Source organism: Gopherus flavomarginatus, chromosome 1 (assembly GCF_025201925.1).
Source record: "Gopherus flavomarginatus isolate rGopFla2 chromosome 1, rGopFla2.mat.asm, whole genome shotgun sequence".
In the NCBI taxonomy this organism is placed as follows: Eukaryota; Metazoa; Chordata; order Testudines; family Testudinidae; genus Gopherus; species Gopherus flavomarginatus.
Window position 1 is genome coordinate 158,233,724 of NC_066617.1, and position 21,799 is coordinate 158,255,522.

Here is a 21,799-nt window from a genome sequence, read left to right on the forward strand (position 1 = left end):
CAGTGGCAGGAGCCAACCACAGGTACCACTGAGGCCAGGGCATCAGGTAGGAAAAGAAAAAAAAAAAAAAAAGGTCCCAGCCACTGGGGGACAAAGTAGGGAAACTGAGGCTGATTCTTATGATGTCCCATGTCTTGGGGTATATATGGATCCGGTGTGGGGGGGGGGGGGAAGACTCAGGCACGGAGAACCCTGCCTGCTGCTGTGTGCCGTTCTCACTATCAGTGAAAGGATCCAGGTCACATGGGGAGAGCTGCTGTTCAGACAATGAGTGCTCCCTGTCCCGGAGCGGAGAGTCAGGCCTAGGGGCCACAGAGATATCCTGCTGATGCAGGAATTGTTGCTGCTCCGTAGGCTGGTGTGCTGCAGAGCATGAAGTCTGAGCAGCAGCCCAGAGTGATTTTAGTTTCACTTTGGCAGGAGCCGAGAGCTGTTTGTGATAGCCTCGCAGAGGGTCTGAATCTGCTGGGGGTAGCAGGCAGGCTCGGTGCCGGAGGTGGACCTCGTTGTTGGCACCAGGTCCATTGTCGGTGCTGGGGAAACCGGTGCCGAGGAGAGCTTCCCGCTGCGGGAAGTTGGGTCCCTGCTTTAGAGCCCCCTGAGAGTTGCTTGTAAAGTGCAGTGGCGGTCAGAGTTGCCTGCTCTCGGCGTTGACAGCACCAAGGGTAAAGACTCTGTGGGAGACCAATTACCCTCTTGAGTGTCCTGCCTCTTCACGTGAGAGGGTGAAGCTGGGCTCCCGGTCAGTTTTGACCTGGCAGGGGAGCGTGAGGGAGCAGGTTTACTGCCCTGCTCCATAGGCAGCTGCAATGCTTCTTGCCTCTGCTTCAAAGAGGGTGAAGCCATGCTCCCGTTCGTTCGGATCTGGCCGGGGAGCGTGAGGGAGAGGGTGTAATTGTTTCGTTTAAAAACCAGGGAAGAGGATCAGCACTGCTCCGAGTCCCATCTTCAGCCGAGGGCGGTTGAGAAGGAACTGAGGAGGGTGCGGGACGCACGCGCTCAGGAAGATTCCAATGAGACGGGAGATGCCAACTGAGTGCGTGCGTCCCGACCAGGCACCGGTACCGAATATCTCCGATCAACAGCGCTGGGACGCACCATCACCTACAGTGGAGCACCCACGGGGACAGCACTCAAAGAAGAAGAGAAAGTTACTCACCTTGCAGTAACTGAAGTTCTTCGAGATGTGTGTCCCTGTGGGTGCTCCACTGTAGGTGACGGTGCAGTGGAGCACCCACAGGGACAGCACTCAAAGAATAAAAATTATTAGGGGTCTAGAACGGCTGCCATATGAGGAGAGATTAACAAGACTGGGACTTTTCAGCTTGGAAAAGAGACAACTAAGGGGGGATATGATAGAGGTCTATAAAATTATGATTGGTGTGGCGAAATTAAATAAGGAAGTGTTATTTACTCCTTCTCATAACACAAGAACATGGGGCCATCAAATGAAATTAATAGGCAACAGGTTTGAAACAAACAAAAGGAAGTATTTTTTCACACAACACACAAAGTCAATCTGTGGAACTCCTTGCCAGAAGATGTTGTGAAGGCCAAGACTATAACAGGGTTCAAAAAAGAATTAGATAAATTCATGGAGGATAGGTCCATCAATGGCTATTAGCCAGGATGGGCAGAGATGATGTCCCTAGCCTCTGTTTGCTAGAAGCTGGGCGACAGATCACGATGATTACCTGTTCTGCTCATTCCCTCTGGAGTACCTGGCATTGGCCACTGTTGGAAAACAGAATATTGAGCTAGATGGATGTTTGGTCTGACTCAGTATGGCCATTCTTATGTACAGGCAAGAGCAGCATGTGATAAAGGGCTGCATACCATCAACAAGGACACCCTGCTTTATTCTCCTTTGAATTTGATTGTGATACTGAGCTTTCATTTCTATACTGCCTTTTACCCAAACATCCACAAGTATTTACTTTATGAACACTGCTCCTGGATTGTACAACTATATAAGTAATACTGCATCCATCACCAAAACACCGCCAACCACTGGGGCAAAAGGTGGCAATCGTTTAATCTCTCTCACCAACACTACAGAACAGTTGAGGTCAGGAAGCAAAGAATACCCTGTTCTATTCAAACTGAAAGGGAAAACTAAGAAGACCATGTAACTATCCATGTTGAAATTTGGTCAGTCTACTGAGGATCTAACATTCCTGCTCTTTCAAGAAGCAACATGGAATCTTTGATTACAAACTATTAGGACTTTGGGTTTGAATTTTGTATTTCATTCTAATATTAGCAACTCTTGAACCATAGTGCTCACAGCTCCAGGATAACCCAGGAGAAACACAATCACCAAAGTATGTTTCACTACTGAAAAGCACTGAATTTCCTGAAATTCTGGAGCCTAAACGATGAAAGAAAAAACAAAAGTATTTGATGCTTGCACCATACCTGTCATGGGATCGAACAGCTGATTGGCCTCCAAGTCTGTGAAGGTGCTGAAACAAATAGGACATTTGAAGGAGGCACGATTGGTGGAGTCTCTCTCATCCGTCTCAATCCTCCTCCTCATGTGGTCCAGCTTGTACTTCACCACATTGACCAGAAGGCGATAATTGATGAAGTAGTAGTTGTGCCGGGTGGTTTTGCCATCTGGAGCTGTCTCCACTCTCATCCTGCATTTAATGAACTTGTCCCCCTTGAGGGTGTTGAGAACTGCCCGCAGTTGCTTCCGATCAAACTTCAGCAGCTCCAACATGTCCTCCTCCTTTACGCAGGGATTCCGGATGAGGATGTCCAGAGCCAAAGCATGTTCAATGCCATAAAAACCACGCACCACATACTTGGCAAGGCGCTTCAGAGCCGCTGGGACTTCAGTGAGGACGTCTGGGTCCGTCATATCAGGTATGACACTGAAGCTTCATGTATACTGCAAGGAAAAGAAGATGGACAATAAATTATTTTCCCTCACTTAAACAGTTTTGATTCAGGTTACCAAAACCTAAAGAGGAAGGACCACTAAAGATAATAGTTTCTCATTTCCCCTTCCCCATTCCTCAACTCTCTCTTCAGGTATTAATAATGCAACTAACAGCACAGTACGATTAGACAGTGCACTGTTTTCACTGCAAAATGGGAAAATGGTGGAGATTTTTTTCTACCATAATACCTAATAGATTTCAGTTCCACCTGCTCTGCTGTAACATTAAATATCTCTTGCCTTTGAGCTCTTACAGAGCTACATGATCCCCTGAGATTTACAACTAGGAAACAAGCTTCAACAGTCTACAGTGAGCCACATCATTACACAGAAATAAATCATAGTTTGACATTTGGAGAGTTTAACGAGGGAGTTCTCCAGGTGAAGGAAGAGCAACAACATGATGCTTTGGGTGAGTTTGTTGTGTGTCTGTGTGCTTGCAGTGTGCCTGCCTACCTGAAGTTTATAGTGTGGTCTGGTTGGGGCACCATGTGCTGAGCCTAAGGCCTGCCAGGCAAGGCTGAGAGCATCTTAACAAGGCTTTGATCCCTAAATCCTTTAGGATCTGTAAACCAGGGGATGAAACTACTCAGGGAGAATTAGGGGTTAAAAAGCCAGCTTCTAAGTGACCAGAGGAGTTAGCAGGAGAGTTTAGAGAGGGAGTGTGAGAGCCCGATATATCTAACATGCTCTAAATTTAGGCCAATAAACACCTTCCCCCTCACCATTCCCCCCACACCCAAAAAATAGCTACAGGATTAAAACTAATGCAGGCAGAAGCCCAGCAGCAGAGCAGGGCCTACCTAGTTTTTTGCATTGAATGCAGCATGTACAATTACCTGCCTTATGGACAGGTGGGATATGTATGTAGTCAAGGCAAGCAGTTTGTGTCACAGGCTCGAGGCCAGAGTGGCTGAACTGGAGGAGCTAAGGGAAACAGAGGTACAAAGATGAGACTTTCCGGGACACAGTAGAGTGGTCCCATTGCCTCTCTGCTGTTGAGGAGGATGAAAGTCTCAGGGAAGGAGAACATTAAAGTAGAGCAGAGGGAAACGATCTCATAGCTGGAATCCTTCTTCCAGATGATGTCATGGTATCGTCACACACTGGGGAAGGGGACCTCAGTTGTTAGGCAGAGACCAGTAATAGTAATGGGGGATTTGATCATTAGAAATATAGATAGTTGGGTTTGTGATGACCAAGACAACAGCATAGTGCATTGCTTGCTGGGTATGAAGGTTGCAGATCTCTCAAGACATCCAGACAGATGTATGTGCAGTGCTGGGGAGGAGCCAGTAATGTGGTTCATGTAGGAACCAATGACATAGGGAAAGGTCGGAGAGAGGTCCTAAAGGCCAAATCTGCTACATAAGAGATTCAAAGTCCAGAAGCTCCATAGTAGTGCATTCAGTTCCACCATCAAGGCCAGTTAGAGAGGCAGAATGGCAGGGCTTCAATGTGTGGATGAAACAATTGTGTATGGAGGAGGGTTTTAGATTTATTAGGAACTAGAGAACCTTTTGTGAAAGGAGGAGCCTATCCAGGAAAGATAGGTTCCACCTGAACCAAACTGCTGGCATATAAAATTAAAGAGGGTCAGAGGAGTGTTTAAATTAAGGGCGGGGGGAAAGCTGACGGGTACAAAAGAGCACACAATTTGGACAGACACATCCCTTAGGGGAGGAACTCTTAACAGGGATCCTCTAGATCCTACTAATGAAGAGAGGATAGAAGTTCATAGAGTACAAATGGGAACTGAAGAGAAACAGTCAAATGAAAAGGAGTCCCATTCAATTCCATCACATGAAAGCAGACAACTAAAGATTGACAAATTCTATAAGTACTTGTATACAAATGCTAGAAATTTAAATACTAAGATGGGTGAACTCGAGCACCTGGCATTAAATGAAGATACTGCTATAACAGACATCACAGAAACGTGGTGGAATGATAGTAATCAATGGGACACTAATACCAGAATTCAAAATATATAGGGATGAGAGTAGGTTGTGCTGGTGGGGGAGTGGCATTATATGAGAAAGAAAGCATAGAGTCAAATATAGTAAAAATCTTAAATTAATCAAGGGGTACCACAGAGTCTCTGTAGATAGACATTCCACGTTTCAACAATAAGAGTATAGCAGTAGGAACATACTACTGACCACGTAACGAAAATGGTGAAGGGGACTATGAAATACTCGGGGAGATGAAAGAGGCTACAAAAATAGAAAACTCAATAATAATGGGGGATTTCAACTATCCCCACATTGATTGGTATATGTCACCTCAGGACATGATGCAAAGATAAAATTTCTAGACACCATTAACAACTGCTTCTTGGAGCAGCTAGTCCTGGAACCCACAAAGGAAGAGGTAATTCTCAATTTAGCTCTAAGTGGAGCACAGAATCTGGTCCAAGAGATGAATGTAACAGTTCAGCTTGGTAATAGCAACCACGATGTAATTAAATTTAACATTCTAGGAGGATACCAAAGAAACCCACCACAGTAGCATTTAACTTCAAGAAGGGGAACGACACAAAAATGAGGAAGCTACTTAAATGGAAATTGAAAGTCACAAGAGTGAAATGCCTGCAAGATGCATGAAAACTTTTTCAAAAACACCACAATAGAGGCTCAGATTAAATGTATACTCCAATTAAAAGAAAAAAAAAAGCACAGCAAGACGACCCAAAAAAAATGCTAAACAGAGTAAATGAGGCTGTTAGAGGCAAAAAGGCATCCTTTAAGAATCGGAAGTCAAATCCTACAGAGGAAAATAGAAAGTTGCATAAACTCTGGCAAGTCAAGTGTTAAAGTATTTATTTGGGAGCCCAAAAAAGAATTTGAAGGGCAACTAGCAAAAAAGACACAAACTAACAGGCAAACTGGTTGAAACTATAGTGAAGAACAGAATTATCAGACGCATAGTTGAACACAATTTGTTGGCGAAGATTCAACACAGCTTCTGTAAAGTGAAATCATATACTTTGTATTCTGTCTTGTAATTCTAATAGATTGGTGAGGTCCAATCTATTAGAAATCTCTCAAAGAGGTCAACAAACATGTGGATAAGGATGATCCAGTGGCTATAGTGTACTTAAGACTTTCAAAAAGCCTTTGACAAATTCCCTTGCCAATGTCTCTTAACAAAGTAAGCAGTCTTGAGATAAGAGGGAAGGTCCTCTCATGGATCACTAACTGATTAAAAAGATAGGAAACAAAGAGTAGGAATAAATGCTGTTTTCAGTATAGAGAGAACAAACAGGGGGGTCCCCCGGGTATCTGTACTGGTATTAGTGCTGTTCAACAGAAAAAGGAGTAAACAGTGAGGCAGCAAAGTTTGCAGATGATCTAAAATTACTCAAGATAGGTAAGGCCAAAAGAGATTGCGAAAAGTTACAAAGGGATCTCACAAAACTGGGTGACTGAGCAACAAAATGATAGATGAAATTCAATGTTGATAAATGCAAAGTAATGCACATTGGAAAACATAATCCCAATTATACATACAAAATGGTCTAAATTGACTATTGCTAGGGTTGTCAATTGCAGTTAACTCAAGTGATTAACTCAAAACAAATTAACTTGATTAAAAATTATTCAAGATTAATTGCACTATTACATTTAAATTGGTATTCTATTGTTTAGTGTAAACATTGTTGATGTTTTTCTACATTTTCAAATATATTGATTTCAATTACAAGACAGAATACAAAGCATATAGTGCTCACTTTATATTTTTTTATTACAAATATTGGCACTGTAAAAAACAAAAGAAATGGTATTTTTCAATGGACTGTAGTGCAGTCTCTTTATTCTGAAAGTGTAACTTACAAACGTAGATTTTTTTTTTTTTTGGTTTCATAACTGCACTCAAACTTTAGAGCCTACAAGTCCATTCAGTCCTACTTCTTGTTCCAGCCAATCGCTCAGACAAACAAGGTTGTTTACATTTATGGGAGATGATGCTGCCTGCTTCTTTATTTACATCACCTGAAAGTGAGAACAGGCACCTGAAAGTGAGAACAGCACATGGTACTTTTGTAGCCAGCATTCCAAGGTAAATAAGACGTTTTACGCTGGTTTATGTTTGCGTGCAGTTATGGCGTGGGGAAAAAGAAATCTACATTTGAAAGTTGCACTCTCTCTGCCTCCCTGCTACAGCCCCAGGGCCGGAGGACCTGTCGGCCCCCACGCAACCCCGGGATTGTAGGACATCTCAAGCCCCCACTATCACAGGCAGGACTGGAAGTGGGATCCAGGGACCACATTCATTCCCCAAAGGGGCCCACAAATATGTTTGGTGACAAGCCCACAAAAGGTTAATCCGGCTTTGCTCATAAAGACCTCTTCTTTCCAGTTAAGGACAGCTACTTTCCAGCTGATGGCTGTTCATAAACTTAATTAGGATAAAGGTCTCTGCACCCCCAACAATGGCCCTGGGGCTGGAGCTCTCTGTGTCCCTTCTCCTGCCGCAGCCCTGGTACTACAGTCATTATGGGCCCCTTCCCAGGGTGGACTTGGCATGTTTATGAGACATATTTTCCTAATCCCAGGGAATTTAAATTGGGATAGTTCATCAGTAGACAGTTTTACCTGTCTTGGTGTTCACTTCCATGAGTCCTCTCTGTCACCTTCCACTTCCAGAGCAGACAGACCACAAGTAAGGGAGGAGGAGGAAATATAGAGGGAGGAAGACTGCACTAATATCCTGTCTTGTCATCACTATCACAAACCGCTACTCTCCCAAAGCATAGGCTCCAGAACTCGCATTCTTTAAAGCTGACAGGGAGCACCATCACCCTGGCAGCAAGAAAGCCCTTCGATGTTCTTCATCTAAGCACACTAATGAGCCATCACTGTGCAATCACCAAGCCCTGCATGTGACTCAGCAGCTGCTGAATCACCTGTCAACTGAGATTGCTTAGGATTTTGCTAGCAATTATTTATAAAATGATAACATGCTCTGCTGCCCAAGAGGAGCCTGCAAACAGTGAGAACTTGGTACCTGACACATGCACAGACCCCCTATCCTTAGTGACAGCTGCCTTTCTGCCACTACCAACTCAAGCTCTGCCTCTTTTCAACTGCCCTCCAACCCCACTGTATCCCTCCCCTCCCTCATCTCTTCGCTGCAGTTGAAGATTATGCTCCTCTCAGGTTACCTGACCTGATGATCTTGGTGGCTGAGTAATTAGGCATTATATGGTACAGCTCAATAATAAAGAAGTTAAAATTGGTCTATCCCTGACCTCCTTCCTTCTCCTCCATGCTTGCAGAGTAAAAAACAAAAATAAACAAACTCATTTCCCCATTCTCTCCTGGCACTACCTTCCCCCATGCTTTTTTCCTGACTCAGGGCTGTATCTTGTCCTCAGCTTGGATACCAAATGCCCACCAATGTGAATAGGCTGTACACTGCAAATGGCAGAAGAAAGGCAGTACTTGGATATCCATCTCCAACTCCTCTGTGAAAAGTAAGCCGATGCCATAAAATCAACCAGATGGGGCATTTTAACAGTTAACTCTCCACATCCCACATAAAAAAAGAAGTACTAAACTGAGTAAACTTTTTAAAGTTTCCTCTTACTAACATTATTTATCTCCACTAGTTAGCATTGATAGGAGTCTTAGTGTAAACGGGCAATCAGCAGGGGCGGCTCTAGCTTTTTTGCCGCCTCAAACCCGGCAGTCAGGCTGCCTTCGGTGGCTTGCCTGCGGAGGGTCCGCTGGTCCCGCAGCTTTGGCCTAACGGCTGCCGAATTGCTGCTGAATCCGCGGGACCGGTGGACCCCCCACAGGCAAGCTGCCGAAGGCTGCCACCCTCGCAGAGACTAGCACGGCACCCCTCCGTGGCGTGCCGCCCCAGGCATGCGCTTGGAGCGCTGGTGCCTGGAGCCGCCCCTGGCGATCAGTGTTCTTAACACTGTAGATTAGAGCTGATCTTAGCATGGCTACCGGACACTTACAAACACTGGCAGTGCATCTAGACTGGGCTCTCACCATTAATAACACAGTGCAGCTAAAGTAGAGTTAGCTGCAGGAAAGCTTTGAAAAAATTCCCCAGTGAAACTCAACCAGCATTTGCAATGATGTAGACAGAATCTGGGGAGTTTGACCTGAAATACATGGTTTACAATTTAGTTACCTTATGGTCTGTCAGGAACTAAGCTACTTTCACAGGGAGACTGGCTAGCTGAAGGGGACCAGAATACAAAGACTGAACTTCCCCCTCACTTCAGTGGTGGTTTCTCCAGTAGTAATATACTGTGGTAAGAGGTGGCATGAGGGAATCTTCCTCGGCACTGCCTATACCATGCCTATTTTGGGGATAAACAGAGACTTCAGGGCTCATTTCACCAGCATGGAGTCAAAAGGAGAAAAAAAAGTAACTTATTCTCATATATGCATATGTAGAACTCACTTTGTATGTCTTCCTTTTCTGTGTTCATTCCCATTTTATCTGTTCTCTATAGAAAATCAGTGTGTGCTTGATCCAAACTCTTGACTCTTTATACTTCAATGGACACCCCCGCCTACTCAAGTGCCAATTTCCCTGATTTCTTCTATGCCATCCCCTTCCACACCGTTCTTCCATCTTAATAAACCTGCTCAGCATATGACAATACGAGTTCCCCTCACGCACACTCACACTTCCCAAGAATTGCAGCCACCTGATGCAGAGATGTCAGCATGACATTGTCACTAAGGCAAGGAAAGATGCCTTGCAAGATATTTTTGCTTTGGGGAAGAAATATTGTCTTTGAAGAGAGTGAACGCTTGAAGGAGCCAGTGAAATAGCTTGGTTTATACCAACTACAGAGCTACAAAGTTCAGCCCCTCCTATGAGTACCAAAAAGCAAGGAGGCCGGGCAATCTTTCAATACAAAGTCAGGCTACTAAGGCAAACGTGGTGACCTAGCATTTCCAATCCATGCCAGAAATGAAGTCTCTGCCCTTTCCAAGGAGATGACAACATGTGTTCCAAGTCACCTACTGAAGAGTTTTTCCAGTCATTCACTCATCAAAATGGGAAAGAGGTGAAGGAGGAATATAATTGGGCTCTTGGAAACTCCCCTTGGTAACCTGTCTAACAGTAATTTGCTTCACTTGACTGAACGTGGCATGGGAAATAGTTGTCAATGACAAATGTGTAAAGACAAAGCTGGCATTAACCCATAAAGATTAACTCCACTTTTCAAACAGCCCTGTTCATAAACCCAAATAGACCATACTCACTTTAATCCTTATTAAGCCTCCTATTCACAGTATTCCCAGATTAAAAGAAGATCCCTTAATAGTGAGCGGCAGAGGCGCGGGGGTGGGGGTGGGGGTGACATGTGAGTTTAAGTCTCTTAATGGAGTATGGCAGGAGCACAGGAGGTAGAATTCAGGTGATTGCTGAAACCTTAACTGAAATATTTAATGCATTTTAAGCACTTCGTTTCTCAGATACAGATTATAATAAATGTAGATTTCTGCTGGAATAATCAACAACTTGCTTCTTTAGGGTAGGGGTAATTCATGGCTTTCAATGCTTAGAGTCCATTTCTCTGAACATGAGGATAAAAAACAGGTATCAGACAATCTCCCACTTTCCTTACTAAAGGGTGAGAGTGAAAGCAAGAAACATCAGACCACCTATGATATTCTAGGGAAAGTGACACTGTCACTCCCATTAATGTCTCAGTTTTTGCAGGGGTTAGTGACATATTTTAAAAGGTTTCAGGCAGAAATTTCCTTAAATAAGTAGACTGAAAGCAAAATATTTTGTAACAATAAAATGCTAAACAACCCCTAAAACTGGGCTGTGCCATGGTTGTTTTAAAGTGAGAGAAGTAGGAAACAAGAATGATTTTTCAAGACAATTTTACAGTTGAATGGGACTAAACTCTACTTTTGGATGAGCCAGCCAAGCTCAGCGTGGGTAAAAATAGATTAAAACAACATTTTTAAAAAATCAGATTTTAAATTTAATACAGGTTTATTTTTTAAAAATAAACCAATTTAAAATTAAATTTGAAATTGACAAGCTACATTAATGCCTAACATTATAATCTATTAAAATCATTTAAATTAAACATAAAAAAATAATATTAAGCAGTACTTTTGCTGTCAAATTTTAAAGACAACCAAACCACTGAACTGGTGGGAAGTCACTAGCTAAGCACCTTGAACCAGAGCTTGGTGAAGCGCTAGCCCAGTTTTTCATAGCAGTAGCCTCTTCTGCGGGTGCAGAAAGAATATTTTTTTCATTTCAGTTTATTCAACCAGTTCAGTTCAATGACTAATTCATTCAGAGTTAAGAAACTGATTAGGAGTTGAAAAAGTGGGAACGCTTATTTTCCTTTTCCAATCTAAAAAAAAAAAACAAAGTGCAAGAGGATGAGATCCACTAGTTCTAAAATCTTGAAGAAAACAGTGACCAGAAACCATCAGTTCAACTCACTAACTACAGATAATACTTCCTTTGTTTAATAAGTCAGTTTTAAATGCAAACATGTTTGATAAAAAAAAATTTATGTGCCCAGCTTTTTAAGGTAGTTTTATTAAACAAAGAAATAAAATAATGTTTTTGTGCATTTGACTGAATTTGAATTTCCATCCAAATAGAGCTTGACACAAAATAATCACAAATAATAATAATTAAAAAAAACCAAACAATGTAATAAATAAGAAATGCATCAAAACATGAAAGTAAAATTTAAGAATCTGAATAAACGTAAGTTACACTGTTTAAATAAATGTGCTCAGGTATAATGCATTAGGGATGTAAACACCATTTAAAAAATTAACCATTGAAACAATTGAAATATGCAGCTTGGGCCGATCTTGCAAGCTGCTGCAGCTGGGACTGGAGCCGATCTGCCAGCATGGCTGAGGCCTGCTCCAGCCAGCCCAGGGCCATTGGGGCCGGTACCGGCAGGGTTAACAGTTAAGGCAGGTTAACTGGTAAGACTATTGCTTACCAGTTAACTGGTTAAACTTTTACATCCCTATAATGCATCCTCCTGATTAGTAAAAAGCAGCACCAAACTTTAGTGTAAAGGCTATATTCAGCTGCAAAAATCAACAGACTGGCTAACCTAGTAAGGAGGGCTTTAAACTAGGTTCGACGGGGACAGGTGAGCAAACCCCACAGGTAAGTTGGGAACAAGACCTGGGAGATGGGTTGGAAACAGGAGGGAGCATGGGCTATAATGGCAGAGAGAAAGGAGGGTCAGGGCAAAGCTGGGAGGCAAGATCAAACCAGTATCTTAGATGCCTATATACAAATGCAAAAAGTATGGGTAATAAGCAGGAAGAACTGGAAGTGCTAATAAATAAATACAACTATGACATTGTTGGCATTACTGAAACTTGGTGGGATAATACACACGACTGGAATGTTGGTGTGGATGGGTATAGTTTGCTCAGGAAGGATAGACAGGGGAAAAAGGGAGGAGGTGTTGCCTTATATATTAAAAATGTACACACTTGGACTGAGGTGGAGATGGACATAGGAGATGGAAGTGTTGAGAGTCTCTGGGTTAGGCTAAAAGGGGTAAAAAACACGGGTGATGTCATGCTGGGAGTCTACTACAGGCCACCTAATCAGGTGGAAGAGGTGGATGAGGCTTTTTTCAAACAACTAACAAAATCATCCAAAGCCAAAGATTTGGTGGTGATGGGGGACTTCAACTATCCAGATATATGTTGGGAAAATAACACCGCGGGGCACAGACTATCCAATAAGTTCCTGGACTGCATTGCAGACAACTTTTTATTTCAGAAAGCTGAAAAAGCAACAAGGGGGGAAGCTGTTCTAGACTTGATTTTAACAAATAGGGAGGAACTCGTTGAGAATTTGAAAGAAGAAGGAAGCTTGGGTGAAAGTGATCATGAAATCAAAGAGTTTGCAATTCTAAGGAAGGGTATAAGGGAGTACAGCAAAACAGAGACAATGGATTTCAGGAAGGCGGATTTTGGTAAGCTCAGAGAGCTGATAGGTGAGGTCCCATGGGAATCAAGACTGAGGGGAAAAACAACTGAGGAGAGTTGGCAGTTTTTCAAAGGGACCCTATTAAGGGCCCAAAAGCAAGCTATTCCGATGGTTAGGAAAGATAGAAAATCTGGCAAAAGACCACCTTGGCTTAACCATGAGACTTTGCGTGACCTACAAAATAAAAAGGCGTCATATAAAAAATGGAAACTAGGTCAGATCACAAAGAATGAATATAGGCAAATAACACAGGAATGCAGAGGCAAGATTAGAAAGGCAAAGGCACAAAATGAGCTCAAACTAGCTATGGGAATAAAGGGAAACAAGAAGACTTTTTATCAATACATTAGAAGCAAGAGGAAGACCAAGGACAGGGTAGGCCCACTGCTCAGTGAGGAAGGGGAAACAGTAACGGGAGACTTGGAAATGGCAGAGATGCTTAATGACTTCTTTGTTTCGGTCTTCACTGAGAAGTCTGAAGGAATGTCTAGTATAGTAAATGCTTACGGGAAGAGGGTAGGTTTAGAAGATAAAATAAAAAAAGAGCAAGTAAAAAATCACTTAGAAAAGTTAGATGCCTGCAAGTCACCAGGGCCTGATGAAATGCATCCTAGAATACTCAAGGAGTTACCAGAGGAGGTATCTGAGCCTCTAGCTATTATCTTTGGGAAATCATGGGAGACGGGAGAGATTCCAGAAGACTGGAAGGGGGCAAATATAGTACCCATCTATAAAAAGGGAAATAAAAACAACCCAGGAAACTACAGACCAGTTAGTTTAACTTCTGTGCCAGGGAAGATAATGGAGCAGGTAATTAAAGAAATCATCTGCAAACACTTGGAAGGTGGTAAGGTGATAGGGAATAGCCAGCATGGATTTGTAAAGAACAAATCGTGTCAAACTAATCTGATAACATTCTTTGATAGGATAACGAGCCTTGTGGATAACGGAGAAGCGGTGGATGTGATATACCTAGACTTTAGTAAGGCATTTGATACGGTCTCGCATGATATTCTTATAGATAAACTAGGAAAGTATAATTTAGATGGGGCTACTATAAAGTGGGTGCATAACTGGCTGGATAACCGAACTCAGAGAGTAGTTATTAATGGCTCCCAATCCTGCTGGAAAGGTATAACAAGTGGGGTTCCGCAGGGGTCTGTTTTGGGACCGGCTCTGTTCAATATCTTCATCAACGATCTAGATGTTGGCATAGAAAGTGCGCTTATTAAGTTTGCGGACGATACCAAACTGGGAGGGATTGCAACTGCTTTGGAGGACAGGGTCAAAATTCAAAATGATCTGAACAAATTGGAGAAATGATCTGAGGTAAACAGGATGAAGTTCAATAAAGATAAATGCAAAGTGCTTCACTTAGGAAGGAACAATCAGTTTCACACATACAGAATGGGAAGAGACTGTCTAGGAAGGAGTATGGCAGAAAGAGATCTAGGGGTCATAGTAGACCACAAGCTTATTATGAGTCAACAGTGTGATACTGTTGCAAAAAAAGCAAACATGATTCTGGGATGCATTAACAGGTGTGTTGTAAACAAGATACGAGAAGTCATTCTTCCGCTTTACTCTGCGCTGGTTAGGCCTCAACTGGAGTATTGTGTCCAGTTCTGGGCACCACATTTCAAGAAAGATGTGGAGAAATTGGAGAGGGTCCAGAGAAGAGCAACAAGAATGATTAAAGGTCTGGAGAACATGACCTATGAAGGAAGGCTGAAGGAATTGGGTTTGTTTAGTTTGGAAAAGAGAAGACTGAGAGGGGACATGATAGCAGTTTTCAGGTATCTAAAAGGGTGTCATCAGGAGGAAGGAGAAAACTTGTTCACCTTAGCCTCCAATGATAGAACAAGAAGCAACGGGCTTAAACTGCAGCAAGGGAGATTTAGGTTGGACATTAGAAAAAAGTTCCTAACTGTCAGGGTAGTTAAACACTGGAATAGATTGCCTAGGGAAGTTGTGGAATCTCCAACTCTGGAGATATTTAAGAGTAGGTTAGATAAATGTCTATTAGGGATGGTCTAGACAGTATTTGGTCCTGCCATGAGGGCAGGGGACTGGACTTGATGACCTCTCGAGGTCACTTCCAGTCCTAGAGTCTATGAGTCTATGAACATTAAATGGTTTACCAATTAATGAGAATCAATAGGAAAACAACTAAAAAGTATAAATGCAAAACAAAACTGATTATTTAAATCAATGTTTCCTGCTTGCTGACTTAAAATCATAATTAAAATTGGTGATTTAAATAGCTTTGGTTTCAATCAATCCACTCTGCCCAGGCTGTCCCTTAAGTCATTGTAAATCAAGGGTACATGTGAAGGAAGATGCTGGCTGTAGGCCTTTATTTATTCAAATTCATTAATTGTGCTTATTTCAAGTATCAGAGCATGCATCTGAGGAAGTGGGTATTCACCCACGAAAGCTCATGCTCCAAAACGTCTGTTAGTCTATAAGATGCCACAGGATTCTTTGCTGCTTGTGCTTATTTCAGGCTCTCGGCATCCTATAACATTTCTATGAAGACATATTTTACATGAAGCATGTCAGAGCTGAACACCCAAACAAGGACGAAACCCATAGTTTCAAAAGAAACAATTCTTCCCTCCCCCACCCCCCAAAAAATACTGACCTCAAATGTCTGCTTTCATAATCATCTCCCTGTCAGCAAAAGCCTAGTGGGGAGGGGAAGTCTCTTGTGACATGTCCAAAAATCACAAATATAGGTTGTTGTGGAAGAAGGAGGGAACGGAGTTCCAGGGACAAGAACCCCTCACCTAAAGTATCCTGCCGCCAGCCCCACTCCCATTTGAATCAACATATCTGCAGAGAAAGTGTGGGTCACTTGCCAGGTTATCTGGGTATAGCTCATTTAATCATTTCCCTGTCCTTGGAGAGCCTCAAGGTGCACCTCAGTTTCTCCTATTCCCTGCCTGTACCACATAATAGTCTAGTCTTCTGTGGGCCCCATTTACTTGGGTGTCTTTTCTATTGTTAGGTTTAGCGTGCTGGTGGCCTGTAATATACAGGAGGATAGACAAGCTGGTTTAGCGGTCTCTTCTGGCCTTCAACTCTATGGATGTCTACACCCATGGCAGGCCTGGGCTTGGGCTACAAGGCTGCAAACCTGCGTTGTAGATGTTTGGGCTCAAACTGGAACCTGGGCTCTGGAACCCGCACCCTCATACAGCTATGGCAGCCCACAAGGGGGGAGGGTTCTGGAGCCCAGGCTCCAGCCCGAGCCCGCATGGCTATACAGCAGTGTTATACCCTGTAGCCCCAGCCAATGTCAGCTAACCCAGGCCAGCCACGGCTTGCTGTATTGCTTGCTGTATTGACATACCCCATGGCAGGGGGGTCTTAAATGTTTTTTGCTGGGCCCACCTTTGAAAATATTTTTGGGAGGGGTCGTCACACCCTTAAATGACAACCTCCCCATGCCACCCTTACTTTTGCACTGCTGATGGCAGTGGTACTGTGTTCAGAGCTAGGCTTCCAGCCAGCAGCCATCACTCTCCAGCTGCCCACCTCTGAAGAGAGCGCAGAAGAAAGAGTGGCAACACCGCAACCTACAATAGCCTTGTTACCCCTTTCTGGGTCGGGACCCTCAGTTTGAGAAACACTGCCCTATGATTATCACAGAGCATAGGTGAAAGACATTTTCTCTCCAGACCATGTTCAGTTCTGCAGAAATCTGTGCTAGGTACAGTTTCAAAAAGCTTTTAAAGTACAGCCTCATGTAGTGCTTACATTTTAAATACAGTAGCTTAAACTTAGAGCTGACAAATGTCCAAATAAACACAGCCTTTCTAAAGGAATGCAAGTACAGATAAATGCACATGGCAATCACTGGTACTTCAATATGCAGTAGCAACTAGGGATCCAACAAGATTCCCTAGATTATACATACTGAAAATGATGGACATAATTTAGCAAGAAGGGCCAGCAGATTTTTCACTATTTCCTTTAACTATTACCCCTCATCTAGCAAATACACTTTTGTGTAGGCTGAACCTCACCCACTTAACCCTCCTCTATGCCCCAAACTGACATCCCTGAGAGATGTAGTTAAGCCAACCAACATCCAATTATAGACACCGCTAGGTCAATGAAAAGTATTTTTCTGTCTGCCAGCTACTGCCTTGTGGGGGGATTCCTTCCATTGCTGTAGTAAGTGCCTCTGTAGTGCCTGTAGCGTAGACATAGTCTTTCTCAGATGAATTATTTCAATGCAACAGCAGTCAGAAATATAAAGCTCAGACATAAGCATACAGAATACACTGCAACCCACAATCTTCCTCACTAACCCCCATTCCAATAAAATGGTTAACAAAAGGACTAAATAAAATTCTGCAGAACAGCACCTTTGTAGTAGACAGGCAGGTGTCCTGTATCTCTGTCAGAGAAGACCCAGAGAGTAAGAAATAATATCACTGAAGGGAGACCTATTCAACCCCCACTACAGTCTGCAAGTTAGTTGACAATATTGAAGGCAGATGACAGACCTAAAAATAATCAAGGACACTTGATATTCCACCACCACCAACGCAACTTTCATTTTATACTAAGTCCTAAAACCAAACTGATTATAGGCAGGAACACGAAGAATCTACGTGCAGCTGGAGTTATTTTGCCACAGCCTTCTCAATCTTGCCTCAAATATATGTGATTTGAGATAGAGCAATAGTCAGAGAGCATATCAGTATCAAGAGAACTCATTGAGGGTCTAATGAATTTCTTCTTTAAGAGAAGCTGGCACCTTGCTCTCCTGCCACAAATAACTACCAGTTCTAGTAATGGTCCCCAGCTTCTTGCTGGCTGTAACGTACTCAAAGGACATGGATCCAACTCACAGGTGGTAGCACATGCATCCCCAGTACCTCCAAAGCCCCAACATCCATCACAGACTAAAATTCAAGTGAGCAAGACTCTGCATGTGTACACTTGAGAACTGGGAGTGGAAGTAGTAAGCTAAGCCTGAATTCATTATACATGCAAAGAAATTTGAAGACATTTCATGACAAGCATGAAGGACACTGAACTATTTTGTAATAATATATGAGTACTGTATGCAAACCTAATTATTGGGGATGTTTACATATAAATCTGTTGATTTAATAATGGGGGCTATTAGGAAAAACAAGCAAGCAAGAAAACAATAGCTGCAGATAGGTCATTGCTTGGTAATGCTTGGTAAGCAGGTTAAGAAACAATGCTGGACAGGAAGAGACATGGAAACACAAGATCAAAAGCATTCTAGAAGTTTAAAAAGGGACTCAAAAGAGAGGGAGGCAATTGTTAGTGTGCTGTTCCAGGAAACCAGGCTGATACAAACACCCACTGGAGTATCTGAAGTTAGGCCTGCCTAGGTTATCATCAGGAGATGGTTAGCCTTTGGTATGATAGACATGCTTGTAGACGGTTTTAAAATCCCCCTTTGCCCTAAATGCTTTGTTTATTCTCACAGTAAGAACAATTTTGTTTAAAAAGACTGTCTGGTCACTATATATACCATTGGTCACAGATGCCCAAAGGGAAGATCACAGATGCCTAACCCAGTAGGACCTGTTGGGTAGGCCCAGTGGATACACAGGGTGCTGCAGTCCAGGACCTAATCTAAGAGTGGGAGAATTGTGGAATTCTCCCCCAGGTGAAGTGAAGACATGAGATCTAGCACTCAGAGAGACCAGAAGGGGAGAGATGCACAGCTAGCCCATTAACCATCATAGCAAAGAACTGTCACTGGGTGCAAAGAGCCCAGAATGGTCAGCATGTAAACCAGATGGAATAGTTCCACCGCCCAGGACTTTGCCGAAGCTATGAAGAAACCAATGAAACTTTTTTTCACCTTATACACAGCCACAACAAATATTTCAAGAACTCTTTGCCAAACAGAATTTCTACCAGTGATGCCTGATCCATCTTCCTTCCCACTCTACTTGACTAACATGGTGAGGATCACAGCATTTAGAAGCCAAAAACTTGGGAAAACAATCTGTCAGCAAGATCTGTAACCTTAAAAGAAATATATTTATTTTAAAAGTCAAGTGGCCATTTTTATCTTCAACTTTTATTTGGTTACTACACCTGTAACTTCTCATTTATTTTAGTCTATCTCACTGATGTTGATAAAATACTAGAGTTATACGGATTCCTTTAGTGACTTTCACTTAGGGGTCTCATTCATTAAGCCTCATGATGCTCATATGAGGGAACAGAAGGGGAAAAATGAGGCAAAAAGATGAAATGACTTGTCCAGTCACGGGGCGAGACACTGCGAGAAAGGGGAAAGAACCCAAAGTCCCAAGTCCATTTTTCCGCTAACCACTAGACTTCAGTCTCCGCTTATAAACTTATGACTGACTCACTATATGACTCACAGTTTATTTTAATCCTCTCCCCATCTTCCACAACCTGCTTTCTGCATCTGTTATACTCATATTTTAGGTTTGTCTAATACAGATCAAAAACCCAGAGGCCGGGGAAAGTGTCCTTTTAAAAGTCTTTGACAACTGCCATGCCAAGTTATGGCATTACACAGATAACAATACACACTCCCTCTGTGATCCAGGTTGTCCAGTATCCTACTTGTGCAGCCATGCAGGAGTCCCAGATTTGACTGCTAGCTTCTTGCTCAGCAAACCTGGTGAAGTTTAGCATTAAGTCTCCCAGTGGAAGAAAAATTGGAGCTGATGTGACCATTTTTCAATTCTCCTTCACAAGGAGGACTAAAAGAAGGGAAAATAAGCTGATTCCACAGAACTGCAGTGGGGAAAATTCCATTAATAGAAATGTCTAATTAGGATATGTAACATCAACATATTACCCTCAAGAGCAAATCTCCACCAGTCTATTTCAGAACCAGGTAAATGACCATCCTTCCTAATCTCTACACCTAGGCAGGCCTAACTTCAGATACTCCAGTGGGTGTTTGTATCAGCCTGGTTTTCTCCACCATGAGCTATGGATCCTTCTTCTTGTTTCTACCATACAAAAACTGCCTCTACATCAGATTAGTTTCAAATCCTATAGCTTCTCTCTGATACTTCCTGGAGCATTCCAAATCCCACTCCCTGGAGGCTCCAGTAAACCCTGCGCTCAGTCTCTTCAAAATGTGATCACTGCACCTCCTTTCTCCTGCTTTGCCTTAGACACTGTGTGAGATGAATTGATATGCTCTTTTGTATTTATGTTTACTAGAGGACTCCTCTCAACCGAAGTGTAAATTAGAGGGGGAGAAATAATAGATTAAAGTGAAAACAGATCAATTTCTTTTGAGTCTCCCATCTCATATATAAAAGCAATTGGTCATGTAATTAAGTTAATGGTGTGTGATTTTAGAAGAAATAAAAGGGGATATTTTCACTGCAGTAAGTAAAGAGCCTGTGGGATTTGCTGAAGAAGGTGGTTAGAGTCCAATATGGTGATTGGAATTAAGAAACACCTGACTATTTTGCAATTAACATTTGGAACCAGAGGCAGTAAAATGACACAAAGGTAATGAAGTCACATTTCAGGGCATAAACTGAACACTTCAGGGTCAGAGTGTAATTCTTTCAACCCTGTGTAACAGTAATGCTCAGCACATACGCAGCACCTTTCATTCCACAGATCTCAAAGCATTCATCAATGATGGTGAAACATTACACCATTTTGCACATATGGATACACGCAGAGAGAGAGAGAGAGAGATATTTGCTCAAGGCCAAACTGAGTTAGTAGCAGAAACAAGGAACAGAACCCAGGTATTCATATTCTTATTTTGGTGTTCTACTCCCTGCAACACTGTACAACTGACCAGCTTGCATGACTGGGATTGCCTGTTTCTCATGCAGCAAATATTGGTAGCCACTGAGCACAGGTTACCAGACTAACAAGACCAGTAGTTTGACATGGAATATGTATATGTTCCTAAGGATTATATAACTGCATAGGAATCCAGGAGTACCTACAATTACACTGTTACTGTAGTAGATGCCCACAGAAGAATCTAATCCTCTTCCACCAGAAGTATAACTTGTGGGACCACAATGGAATAAATGAATTACTTCCAATGAAGCTAACAAGCTGGTGGGTCCATTTGAGTAATATGTTTTTCATACAAATCTCAGAATCATTTCCAAAAACTCGTATGATTTCACCATCACAGTCCAAAGGGCTTAATACGTTCTCCTTGCACAGCTTCTGACAAGCAGGGAGATAATGTCTGTTTTTCATGTCTCAGACGCAACTGGACCTAGAATGTTTTATTTGTACTGGGCACCACATTACCAGAAAGAAACTGACAAACTGATGGGATGCCAGAAAAAAGGAACAAAAGTGATCAAGAGACTAAATGGACTGACATTTATTGTGTGAGAAATGATTTGACTCTTCTAATATTTAGTGTAGCTAATCAACAACTAAGTGGAGGAACAACAGTTTATGAACAGTGGGTATAAACACAAAGAAGAGAGAGAAAATTAAGGTGGTTGAAAAGATGTGCTATCAGTCTTAATTTCATGTCATTATTTCTATCAGGGAGACTGTACCAACCACAAGAACTATTTAGAGAGAGTGGTCTAGGCACAGTTTCCCAAGGAAGTTGCGAGGGTAAGTCCTGTCATCTGGAATCCCAGACATGCATTTTTGCAGCAACATCATACTGCAAACTTATGCCTCCTTTGCTTTCTATCACTGCCTCTTGGTCTTTTATGGGATTCCTTCCCCCTATTGTGTATTGCTTCTGATTATACCCCGCTCCCCACATCCCACCCCACTATATTAGCTGTATTTTTCCTAAACCGAATCTCCGAGTTTTCAGTCCATGATTCTAGTCGCCCAGCCTAGATCCCCTTGCATAATTTCTCTATCCCC

General features: G+C 42.5%; 1 protein-coding gene across 3 annotated transcripts in view; it reads right to left on the reverse strand.

Moving 5' to 3' along the window:
* The window catches only part of GTF2E1 (general transcription factor IIE subunit 1), a 114,430-nt gene that overhangs the window by 91,719 nt on the left and 912 nt on the right, over positions 1-21,799 (reverse strand). For 2 of the 3 annotated variants that reach the window (XM_050959409.1, XM_050959401.1), the window contains exon 2: positions 2,419-2,896. In XM_050959409.1, coding sequence (XP_050815366.1) covers positions 2,419-2,866 — 448 coding nt within the window. In that variant the 5' untranslated portion in view covers positions 2,867-2,896. Of the gene's footprint in view, positions 1-2,418; positions 2,897-9,186; positions 9,270-21,799 lie in introns of those variants that run through there. The other variant, XM_050959420.1, reaches the window with a different exon arrangement.